Source organism: Pseudorca crassidens, chromosome 15 (genome assembly GCF_039906515.1).
Source record: "Pseudorca crassidens isolate mPseCra1 chromosome 15, mPseCra1.hap1, whole genome shotgun sequence".
In the NCBI taxonomy this organism is placed as follows: domain Eukaryota; kingdom Metazoa; phylum Chordata; class Mammalia; order Artiodactyla; family Delphinidae; genus Pseudorca; species Pseudorca crassidens.
The window spans coordinates 12,241,808-12,254,250 of NC_090310.1; the positions used below are offsets into that span (position 1 = coordinate 12,241,808).

The 12,443-nt window shown below is 39.3% G+C and overlaps 1 protein-coding gene across 4 annotated transcripts in view; it reads left to right on the forward strand.

Moving 5' to 3' along the window:
- AUTS2 (activator of transcription and developmental regulator AUTS2) overlaps positions 1-12,443 on the forward strand; it is a 1,117,705-nt gene that overhangs the window by 491,286 nt on the left and 613,976 nt on the right. For 3 of the 4 annotated variants that reach the window (XM_067705960.1, XM_067705961.1, XM_067705962.1), the window contains exon 3: positions 2,315-2,416. The exons of the other annotated variant lie outside the window; for it this stretch is intronic. In XM_067705960.1, coding sequence (XP_067562061.1) covers positions 2,315-2,416 — 102 coding nt within the window. The remainder of the gene's footprint in view (positions 1-2,314; positions 2,417-12,443) is intronic. 4 annotated transcript variants of the gene reach the window in all.

Below are 12,443 nucleotides of genomic sequence, written 5' to 3' on the forward strand. Positions count from 1 at the left end.
GAGAAAGAGCTCTTCAGAGACCCTAGTGGAAGAGACAGTATCTGAGCTTTAAAAAAGTCTTGACCTGAAAAGTACAGAGAAAGTGAGAGTGAGCATTCCAGATTAAGAAAATCTAGTGTGAAGAAGTGTAAGGCAGGAATGGGCATGGCATGTTCAGGAAATGGAGAGGAAGTGATGTTCATTTTAGATTAAATTCCCCTTTATTACAAGTGTAAAGATGAAAACTTGAAGAGAATGACAATATTCTGAACTTTTATTCCACAGTAATAAGAAAAGGCTCATATAGCTTGCATCTGAATTAATTTAGAATTAGCAGGTTTAGCAGTAATTTAAGAGGAAACTAAGTACTTAAGGGCTCAGAAGGATACAAAGTAAAATTAGCATCATTTTTCTTGCTTCCATTAGAGAAGACTTCCTGGAGAAAGGGATTTTAGAAGAGAGTGGTAAAAGTGGATTTGTAGAAAGGTTGAAATCAAAAAACAATGCCCTCTATATAGGGGGGATTTGGCAATAGCTGATTAGATGGTATGACCAAAAGTTAGGTCTGAACTGCAGTCTTTAAAGAGGCACATTAAAGGTACAAGGAATGCTGATTTGGATTCATTCTCCATTCATCTTTGTTCATCTTCCCCGATGGTCCCAGAGTCACATGAAAACCTGCAGGCAAAAGGTTTGCTACCTTTCACCTGTTCTGCTCTCTGAAGTTCCCTGCTACCCGGAAATATGGGGCTTGTGTTTTGCTTGAGACTTTCCATGCTCTGATCCATACCCGTCTCTCTCCTGTTTCTTCCTATTTCCTCCCAAAAGGAGCTCTCTATTTCAGATAAGACTCCTGATCATTTCCTAGCATGTTGCTTTCCCTGTCTTTTCTTTCTAACTTTCTCCCATCAAGAGTATCTTTTCCTCCCCTTTCAGCCGTATGAGCTCAATCTGCTTTTAAAATCCAAGGCTTCAGACATCACCTTTCCTCCTAACATCACTGACTCGTTTTTTGGTTATCATTTAGGATGTATGTATTTCCTTGTGTTGCTATATTTGTTTGTCTTGCACTGTCTTTCTCTTGCTAGATTGAGAACATTGTAAAGGTGCCATGTGTTGTAACTTACCTCACATTGCTTGGGTTCTCTGCAAATGTGGTTGGTGATGACATTATAGACTAATGGTCCATATGAATTTGACTCATAGTCTTGTATAGACTAATGGTTTGCTCTTGTGTGTTTGTTCATTTTCAATGGAAAACCAGATCTGGCTAAACGTGTACAACATCCTGAACGTGAAAATCAGAGCCAGGTAAATGTGTAGAAACTGCTAAAGTGTAAGCTTTGTGTAAGAGCAGAGAGTTTTTAATTTGCTTAAGCACCATATCTCTAGCTCTTACTATCAGGCTCAAATGTGGTACTTAATACATATTTGTTGAATGGATGCTGGTTTAATTTACTTAAGCTGTAGGTCTTAATTTGGTATTTTAAAATATCTTTAGAATATTGTCTCAAAAAACAGGATCATTGTCTCCCTAGTGCATGAAGGATAATATACAGAATCTCATCATCTTATCTGAGGAGAAGAAAACCTTGTTTTATATTCTGTTTTGTCATTTCTTTTTTTTTTTTTTTAAATTTATTTTTTTGGCTGCGTTGGGTCTTCATTGCTGCGTGCGGGATATCTCTAGTTGCAGTGAGCCAGGGCTACTATTTGTTGCGTTGCGCGGGCTTCTCATTGCGGTGACTTCTCTTGTTGCAGAGCATGGGCTCTAGGCCCACAGTCTCAGTAGTTGTGGCTCGTGGGCTCTAGAGTGCAGGCTCAGTAGTTGTGGTGCACGGGCTTAGTTGCTCTGCGGCATGTGGGATCTTCCCGGACCAGGGATGGAACCTGTGTCCCCTGCGTTGGTTAAGGGGGAATCTTAACCGCTGCGCCATCAGGGAAGTCCCTGTTGTTTCTTTCTCTTTTTCTTTCTTTTTTTCCCCAGAAGAGGACAGAGGAAATAAGATGGGAAATCATATTTGGTATAACCTAGATTGGAAAAATCTCAGGAAAGATTACCCTCCAAGATTTATGTTAAACTTTTCAAGTGTTTATTGAAGGGCTGCTGCAGTCTTTTATCTACATTGACACTTTATGGTAAATGTTGTACTTATCCTACCCTCCATGTTTCTTTCTATGGCAGCTTACCTGGTACTATTCAGAAGCTGAGAAAAATGCTAAAGATTAGGACCTTCAGTTGTTCACTTTTGACAAGGCTTAAGGAATAGGGGTGAAGGAGCAGTTGTGTGAGATCACTGACACTTTTCTTTTTTCTCTTTTCTTCTGCCTTCAGCTCAAGCCAGGGCAGAACAGCTGCAGGGACAGTGACAGTGAAAGTGCCAGTGGAGAATCCAAGGGCTTCCACAGGAGCAGCTCTCGGGAAAGGCTCAGCGATGTAAGTTAAAAAAAAAACAAACTAAACTAAACAAAACCACCAGGTCACACATCCCTTGGGTCGATTTCAATTTTCCAACACTCTCATCCCTTCACATCACTTTGTAAATATCCAAGCATTATTACACTTCATCCTTTCTTTTTTTTTTTTTTTTTTTTTTTTGCGGTACGCGGGCCTCTCACTGTTGTGGCCTCTCCCATTCAGAGCACAGGCTCCGGACGCGCAGGCTCAGTGGCCATGGCTCACGGGCCCAGCCACTCCGTGGCATGTGGGATCTTCCCGGACCGGGGCACAAACCCATGTCCCCTGCATCGACAGGCAGACTCTCAACCACTGCGCCACCAGGGAAGCCCCACTTCATCCTTTCTTGGTATATAAACATTTGAGCATTGCTTTGTAGTGTCATTCTGTTTTCTGGTTTGACCTAATATGTGTTTTAACAAATTATAAGGTTGGTGGGAGTATTTGTCAGCTTAAAAAAATAGATTACAAAAGGAAGTGATAATACTTTTAATATCAGTGTTACAAATGAAAGAAGTAGTCTGGCAGCGCTACAACTGGGAGATAACATATTTAACTATGGGCTTTTTGTCATTTCTTCATGCATGAGCTTGGTTAACAACCTTTTTTTTTATTATTATTATTTTATTTTATTCCTGCTGGAAGGGATGACTAACCAGCCACTTAAAGAGAAGGAATTAAATTTCCTGACTGATGTCTGGAGGAAAAACCCTCATGAGCACACACCATACCTCTTAAGGAGGTCTGTCAGCCTTCTAGACCTGGCTCTAACCACTCTCCAGCCTCCTGTGCACCAGGCTGAGAACCATCTGGCCCTCTTTGGGCCCTCTTGCATTCTTCCCTAATGTGTTATATAACAGGATTCTTGACCCATCTTTGCACCTGAGGGCAACATTTTAAAACTTTCTTTTAAAATAGAACAAGTAGGGAGCAATTATTATTAGTGATAACTGAGAAAGGAACATTAACATATTGAGACAGTACTCTTTTTTTCCACAATTTTTTTGGTTTATTTGCAAAAGAATTTATTATTAGCTGAAGAAAATAATTCCACTGTTGATAAAAAAATAATTTGGGTAGCCATTGAAGAACATTCTCAGAAATAATACCATTTTCCCTTTTGTGATTAGCATACTCAATTTGGGAAATTTTGTTTTTCTCTTCGCTTCCATTCTCTTCTCTTCTCTTCCTTTCCCCTCTCCCTCTCTCCTCCCTGCCATCCTTCCTCCCTCCCTCCCTTCCTTCTTCCCAGCTATAGATTACCCTTCAGTCACCACAGGTGGTGACTTCAGGATTCTAAGCATCTTTCTTTTTTCTTTTTAAATTGAGTTATAATTAATATACAGTATTACATTAGTTTCAGGTGTACAACATAGTGATTCAGTATTTTTATACATTATGAAATGATGACCACAATAATCTAGTTTTCATCCATCACCATACGAATTTGTTACGGTGTCATTGACTATATTCCCTATCTGCACATTACATCCCCGTGATGTATTTGTCTTATAACTGGAAGTCTGTTCCTCTTAATTCCCTTCACTGATCTTGTCTGCCCAGCACCCCCCCACAGCCACCTCACTCCTCTTTGGCAACCACTGGTTTGTTCTCCATATCTATGAGTCTGTTTCTGTTCTGTTTTGTTTGTTCATTTGTTTTGTAGATTTCACATATAAGTGAAATCATATGGTACTCATTTTTCTCTGTCTGACTTATTTCATTTAGCATGACACCCTCCCATCCGTTCATGTTGCTGCCAGTGACTAGAATTCATTCTTTTTTATAGCTGAGAAATCTTCCATTGTGTGTGTGTGTCTGTGTATCACATCTTCTGTATTCATTTATCTGTTGATGAACATTTAGGTTACTTCCATATCTTAACTGTTGTATATAGTGCTGCAGTGAATGTTAGGGGTACATAGATGTTTTTGAATTAGTGTTTTTGTTTTCTTTGGATAAATACCCAGAAGTAGAGTTGCTGGATCATATGGTAGTTTTATTTTTAGTTTTTTGAGGGATCTCCATACTGTTTTCCATAGCAGCTGCACAAATTTACATTCCCACCAGTAGTGCACAGTGCTTCCCTTTTCTCCACATTCTCACCAACACTTGTTTCTTGTCTTTTTGAGACTAGCCATTCTGACAAGTATGAGGTGGTATCTCATTGTGGTTTTGATTTGCATGTCCCTGATGATTAGTGATGTTAAGCATCTTTCATGTGCCTGTTGGCCATCTGTATGTCTTCTTTGGGAAATGTCTATTTAGGTTCTCTGCCTATTTTTTAATCAGGTTGGTAATTGTTTTGATATTGAGTTATATGAGTTCTTTATACATTTTGGATACCAGTCCCTTATCAGATACATCATTTGCAAATATCTTCTCCCATTCAGTAGGTTACCTTTTTGTTTTGTTGATAGTTTCCTTCACTGTGCAAAAAGCTTTTTAGTTTGATGTAGTCCCATTTGTTTATTTTTGCTCTTTTTTGTTGCCCTTGCCTGAGGAGGTATGTCCAAAAAAAAAAAAAAACATGCTAAGACTAATTTCAAAGAGATTACCACCTGTGTTTTCTTCTAGGAATGTTATGGTTTCAGGTGTTATATTTAAGTTTTTAATCCATTCTGAGTTTATTTTTCTATACAGTGTGAGAAAGCAGTGCAGTTTCATTCTTTTGCATGTTGCTGTCCCGTTTTCCTAACACTATTTATTAAAGAAACTGTCTTTTCCCTATCATATATTCTTGCCTCCTTTGTCATAGATTAATTGACCATATGAGTGTGGATTTATTTCTGGAATCTCTGTTCCATTGACCCATGTGTCTGTTTTTGTGCTAGTACCATACTGTGTTGATTACTGTAGCTTTGTAGTATACTTTCAAGTCTGGGGGCATGATACCTTCAGCTTTGTTCTTCTTTCTCAGTAGAGGCATATAGACCAATAGAATAGAATTGAAAGTTCATAAATAAACCCATATATCTATGGCCAAGTAATTTTTGTTGTTGTTGTTGTTTTTTGTGGTATGTGGGCCTCTCACTGTTGTGGCCTCTTCCGCTGCGGAGCACAGGCTCCGGACGCGTAAACTCAGCGGCCATGGCTCACGGGCCCAGCCGCTCCGTGGCATGTGGGATCCTCCCGGACCGGGGCACGAACCCATGTCCCCTGCATCAGCAAGCGGACTCTCAACCACTGCGCCACCAGGGAAGCCCTGGCCAAGTAATTTTTGACACAAGTTTTACATCCATTCAATTGGGAAAGAATTTTCTCTTCAACAGGTGGTGCTGGGACAACTGGTTTTTCCCATGCAAAAGAATGAAGTTGGGCCCCTACATCACACCATGTACAAAAATTAACTCAAAATGAATAAATGGGGCTTCCCTGGTGGCGCAGTGGTTGAGAGTCCGCCTGCCGATGCAGGGGACACGAGTTCGTGCCCCAGTCCGGGAAGATCCCACATGCTGCGGAGCGGCTGGGCCCGTGAGCCATGGCCGCTGGGCCTGTGCGTCCGGAGCCTGTGCTCCGCAACGGGAGAGGCCACAAGAGTGAGAGGCCCGCGTAACGCAAAAAAAAAAAAGAATAAATGACCTAAGTATAAGAGCTAAAGCCATAGAATTCTTAGAAGAAAACATGTGGGCAAATCTTCATGACCTTGAATTTGGCAGTGGATTTTTAGATGTGACATCAAAAGCACAAGCAACAAAAGAGAAAATACATACGTTGGACTTCATCAAAATTAAATACTTTTGTGCATCAATGGGCATTATCAAGAAAGTGAAAAGAAAAGCTACAGAATGGGAGAAAAATATTTGAAAATCATATAACTGATAAGTGTTTAATATCCAGAATATGTAAAAAGCTCCTAAACTCAAGAACAAAAAGATAAACAACAGAATTCAAAAATGGGCAAAGGGCTTGAATTGACATTTATGCAAAGAAGATATACAAATGACCAATAAGCGCATGAAACATGCTCATCATTATAGTCCTTAGGGAAATGCAAACCAAAACCATAATGAGATATCACTTCACAGCTACTAGGATAGTTATAATTTTAAAGAATGGAAACTAACAAGTTGGCATGAATATAGAGAAATTGAAGCCCTTGTACATGCTGGTGGGAATGTAAAATGTTGCAGCCACTGTGGAAAACAGCTTGGCAGTTCCTCAGAAAGCTAAACAGAGAATTACCATACACCTCACCAATTCCAATTTTAGGTATATACCCAAACACCAGGTACTTAAAGAGATACTTATATGCCAGTTTTCATTGTAGTATCATTTATAATAACCAAAAAATAGAAACATCCCAAGTGTCCATCAGCAGGTGAATGGATGAACAAAAAGTGGCATATATGGACACTAGAATATTAGCCATAAAAAGGAATTAAGTTCAAACCTTGAAAACATTATGCTAAGTGAAATAATCTAGACATTAAAGGATAAATATTGTCTGATTCCACTTACATGAGGTATCGAGAATATATCAAGAATATGCAAATTCCTAGAGACAGAAGGTAGAAAGGGAGTTACCAGGGACTAGTGGTAGGGGTGGGAGACTGTGAGAGATGGGAGTTATTGTTTAATCGTAACAGAATTTTTGTTTGTGATGATGAAATAGTCTTGGAAATAGTTTTGATGATTGCATAGCATTGTGAATGTAATTAATGCCACTGAATTGTATACTTAAAAATGGTTAAAATGTTAACTTTATTGTATATATATATTTATTTTACCATAATAAAAAATTTGAAAAATATTAGGGCTGTAACAATCTTGCCAATCTCGTGTCAAGCCAATCTGTGTCAAGCCAATCTGATCTACTTTGAGTTTATATTGCTTATCATTAAAATTCATATTTCTTGCAACACTATTAAAAGATTAAAGAAGGAGAAATGACACACATAAAAAAAAGGAAAGGAAGAAAAAGAAGTAGTTGGCTTTTAGTGAGTTGTTTCAGTCACTATTTCCTGCACGTGAGCAGTTGTGAGGTTGCAGAGTCTTACCTCAGGGCCAATGCAATCTAAAATCTTCTGAGATGAAAGCCTTTGACAAGTCAAGCCACAAAACGACTCTTTTGGATATCAGGGCAACATCTCCCCACACAATATTTTAAAGAATAAAGATGCTTCCATTTTTTCTTAAAAGAGAATTAGTAATTAATTACTTTAATGACTATCAGAAAGTGAAGAGGTGGAGTTTGTTAAAATATCTCCATGTCTCTCATCACCATGCTTGTGCTTTCACTACTTTCTTGAACATATGGAAAATAGTTATTATTAACCATTTTAATGCCCTTAATCTACTAATTGTGTCATTTCTGAGTCTGTTTCTATTGATTGGTTTTTCTCCTCCTTATGGATTGTATTTTTCTGGCTTTTTTGCATGCCTGACACTTTTTTGGGGGGGATGCCAAATATTGTGAAGTTTTTTTTGTTGAGTGCTGGGTATTTTGGGTTTCCATAAATATTCTTAAGCTTTATTCTGGGCTACTATTATGCCACTTGGAAATAATATTTTGATTTTTTTCTGAGGTTTATATTTATGCTTTTCTGGGTGGAACATTCAGAACAGCCTTTAGCCTAAAGCTCATTTTTCCCCAGTACTGAATACTCTGCCTAACTCCTGATGTGTTACAAGGTTTCTCCACTCTGGCTGGTGGGAATACCAGTTGTTCCCTGCCCTCTGTGACTCTGGCATTCGTTCTACCTGCTCCTTTTCAGTGGTCATTTCCCTTGCCTTGGGTACTTTTCACCCACAGATGTGCTGATATGGACTCAGGTGAAGATGAGAGGGAAGCCTTCTGCAGGTTTCCTGATTCTCTCACTGTGAGCCTCTCTTTTCTCCCATCCTCTGCTTTGCAAATTACAGCTGACTTGGCTTCCTCTTACTATCAACTCTGTCTTCTCAACTTAGGGATGCTTCTGGGATCCACCTGGGTTACCCCCAACCACCCGACTATGGCATGAAAACTCTCTTCAGACAGCAAGCTGGGGCAACTGTAAAATTTATTTCATTTGCTTTCTGTCTCTCTAAGATCACAGCACTGCCTATTGCCCAACTTCTAAAAAACCTTTTTTTCCCACACATTTTGTCTAGTTTTTTAGTTGCTTAAGGTGTTAGACTGAATTTGATTCCTGTTAGTCCAGGTTGCCCACTCTGGATTTTCAGCTGAGATAAAACTCCCTTTAAGTCTTCCACTCACTTTAGTGATATTTTTAGGAGCTGTGGCAGTTAAGACTTACTCTCAAGTGCAGCTAATCAAGATTACTGTATTATTCCAGCTTTTTTTTTTTTTTTTTTTTTTTTTAAACTGGACAGGCAAAAAGAGTAAGAATGAAGAATTCCAGTGTGGCTGGAGAATTTGACTCATGGGTGAAGCTTAAAACCAAATGTGCTTGGTTTTTCTAAATTACATATCCCCAAACTACATTGCCAGGAGGGAATAATAGTTTACGAGGACTCTCACATTGATCAAGGAGACATAGTAACTTGTTTAGATTAGTCACTAAGGAAAAAGTTAAGGGAAATAATTGAATATGTAAATATTCATAGTGAGTTATTCAAGGGGGAAAATATTGCTTCTGACTTATACAGAATTTTGTAAGTGAGGAAGTTTTCAAAACTCAGGGCCTAAACTTAGTAAATAAAAGCCTCAAATTTTGAAGTGATCATAGGCATTCATTACAAACACACCAAGTTTTAACAGCTATTTTGCTATTTATTATCCATGTGACCTTGAGCAAAAAACTTGATCTTTCCAAGCCTTGGTTTCTTTACCTGTGAAATGGGGGTCGTTTCATCTACCTTGTTAGGTTTCTTTTAAAAGATTACCTGGTACTGTGTGTTTGAATCACGTAACCGTTCTTGGCGTACCCAGTGTGCTCATAAGTATTTATTCCCTTTCTTTCTGCATCAGATTCACACCTACCCTAGGAGCCTTCTCTACCCTTTCTGATTTGAATTCCCTGGCAGTGGTCAATTCGACAAGACCTGCTTATCTCAATCATGACAAACACCGTTCTTCCTCCCAAATAAAATCCTCATTATTCTATGTCTCCTTACCTATTTTTCTCAAACTTGAACTCCCTCTCTTATTTCCTTGCCTCCGTATTGGATCCCAGAGCTAGTATCTTCAAAATCGAGCCCTGTTCCTTCCTCTGTCTTACTTATCCTGTTTACTTCGTCACTCTGCTTTATTTACTGACTTTATTTCTGAAGAGGCCTTTGGCTATGATTATCCTCTCCTTGACATGACTGATGCTTCAGATGCCCTCATCATTTCTTACACAGATGATTCCTGTGGCCTCTCAGTGATGTAATCTGACGCATCTCTGTTTCCTTTGCCCTGTACTCGATAAAGCTTCCACAGTTGTTTATCTAAGAGTCAGAGCTCACTATTAAACTTTCTTCTTTAAGATCCTTTGCAGGCACGCTCCTGAGGTTATAAGCGGAGCCCTCCACTAGGACATATGAAGCTACCTCTTCATCCTCCCTCTCTCCCTCTACTTCCCAATGGTTTCTACCTATACTTGTTCCTTCTGGACCGCTCTTTTTTTTTTTTTTTTTTTTCCTTAAATAATATAAACTTTCAAATTTTCCTATTTTTGTTTCTTTTGTCTCCTTCTTTTTTTTTTTTCTCTCTTTTCCTTCTGCAGTTCCTATGTCACTTCCTCTAGCAAACTCTTCCTACCACCCTGTGGAAGTAAACATTTTTAATGCTTTATTCAGATAACTACCTGTATATGACTCTAGTGTCTCTCTCTGAAAGAATTTTGCATCAGGATTTTAATTATGAAAAGGCAGACACATATTTCATACTTGTAAAACTTTCACGATGTTGAAGGAATTGAAGCATTTCAGAAATTAGGTGAAAAGGGATGAATTCTAGTAAGTGTTGTGCTGCACAGTTCCCTAATATTATTTTTCTGTAGCTCTTTAGTCCACTTAGTATCACAGTTAAGGCGTTTCTTCTGCTGCTTCTTGAGACACCCCTTCTACCTCGAATCTCCCAAGTTTGGGGGGCTTTATTGATTTATCTATGCCACTGTGCCATTATCCACCCATCTATGCAGGCATCTTTCCTAGCCTCCTTTTTCTCACCTAACACCCAAACATTTATGGTTAGGTTTACTAGTTACTGTTAAGGAAGAAGTAGACAAAGGACACACCATCAATGAGCTTCCCTTTATTTAAGAAGAAAATCTAATCCAGACCTGTGACAGACTCTTGATATTCTGTTTCTCCTTTCTTTTCTTTTTCTGTTTTTGCCATATTTTCATTTTCCCTACCAGTTTGTTTATGCCTTTTGCCTTTCCTGTATCATGTTTTTATGTGTTTTCTTGGATAGTCAGTGTTTTGATTGTCCAGAAATATTTATCAAATACCTTTTAAGTGTCAGGTATAGTTCTGGGCACTTGAGATTGAATGGTGAACAAGACGAAGCCTCTGCCCTCATGAAGCTTCTACTCTATTGAGGGAGGCAAGTAGAAAATCTGTGAGCAAATGATAACATTGTTTTTGATGTGTAATACATTTTGTGAAGTAAACTAAACAGTAGTGGGGGGTGGCAGGGTGTGTGCTGCCACTTTAACTGGAGTGATTGGATTAGTCCTTTCTTTTTTTTTTTTAATATTTATTTATTTATATGGTTGCACCGGGTCTTAGTTGTGGCTCACGGGCTCTTTAGTTGCAGCATGCAAACTCTTAGTTGCGGCATGCATGTGGGATCTAGTTCCTTGACCAGGGATTGAATCTGGGCCCTCTGCGTTGGGAGCGCAGACTCTTATCCACTGTGCCACCAGGGAAGTCCCTGGATTAGTCCTTTCTGTTTTGGTGATTTTTGAACTGAAGTCTGAATGACGAAAGGAAGGAAGAACATCTAGGCAACAGGAATGACAAGGTCATGACCCTGAGTCAGGACATATTTAAGGGGAAGAAAAAAGGCCAGTGTGGCTAGAGCGGAGTGAATGAACACAGGGGCTGGTCACATAGTATCTTCTAGCTCATGGTAAGCAGGCTAAGTACTGTATTAGTTTCCTGGGCGGCTGTAATGCATGACCACAAGCCAGGGAGCTTAAAACAACAGAAATCTATTGTCTCGTAGTTTGTAAGGCTAGAAGTCCAACATTAAGGTGTCAGCAGGGCCATGATTTCTCTGAAGTCTCCAGAAAGGAGTCTTTCCTGTCTTCTCCCAGCTTCTGATGACTTCTCACAATCATTGGTGTTCCTTGGCTTATAATGACATCACTTCGATGTGTGCTTCTCTTCAAATGGGCTTCTACTCTATTTGTAGCTCTTTATGTCTTCTCTTCTTATAAGGAGAACAGTCATTGGATTTAGGGCCCACCTTAATCCAGTATGGCCTCAACTTAATTACATCTGCAAAGTCCCTGTTTCCAAACAAGGTCATATCAGTCAGGGTTCTCAAGAGAAACAGAGCCAAAAGGATGTATAGACATATACAGTTATGGAGGCTGACAAGTCTCAGAATGTGTAGTCAGCAAGCTGGCCTCCTAGGAGAGCTGATGGTTAGATCCAGTCTGAGTCCAAGTCTGAACAAACCCTAAAGACGAGAAGGATTGACACCCAGGAAAAGTCTGTGTTTCAGTTTGAGTCTAAAAGCAGGAAAAAACTGTTGTCCCAGCTTGAAGGCTGAGACAGACAGAGGAATTCCCTCTTATTCTGAGTATGGTCATCCCTTTTGTCCTATTAAACTGACTGGATGAGGCCCATCCTAGGGAGGGCTTTACTCAGCCTGTTGATTTAAATGTTAAACTCATCCCAAAACACCCTCATGGTAACACCCAGAATAATGTTTGAGCAACTATCTGGGTACCCAGTGGCCTAGCCAAGCTGACGCATAAAATTAACCCTCACAATCACATTTTGAGGTTCCAAGCGGGCCCTATAATTTTAGGGGAACGCTATTTAACCCACTATATAGGTTAGTATTTAAAAAGCCTCTCAAAGATGTTAGAAGGAATTGTTGCTAACCATTTTTCCTTTACAA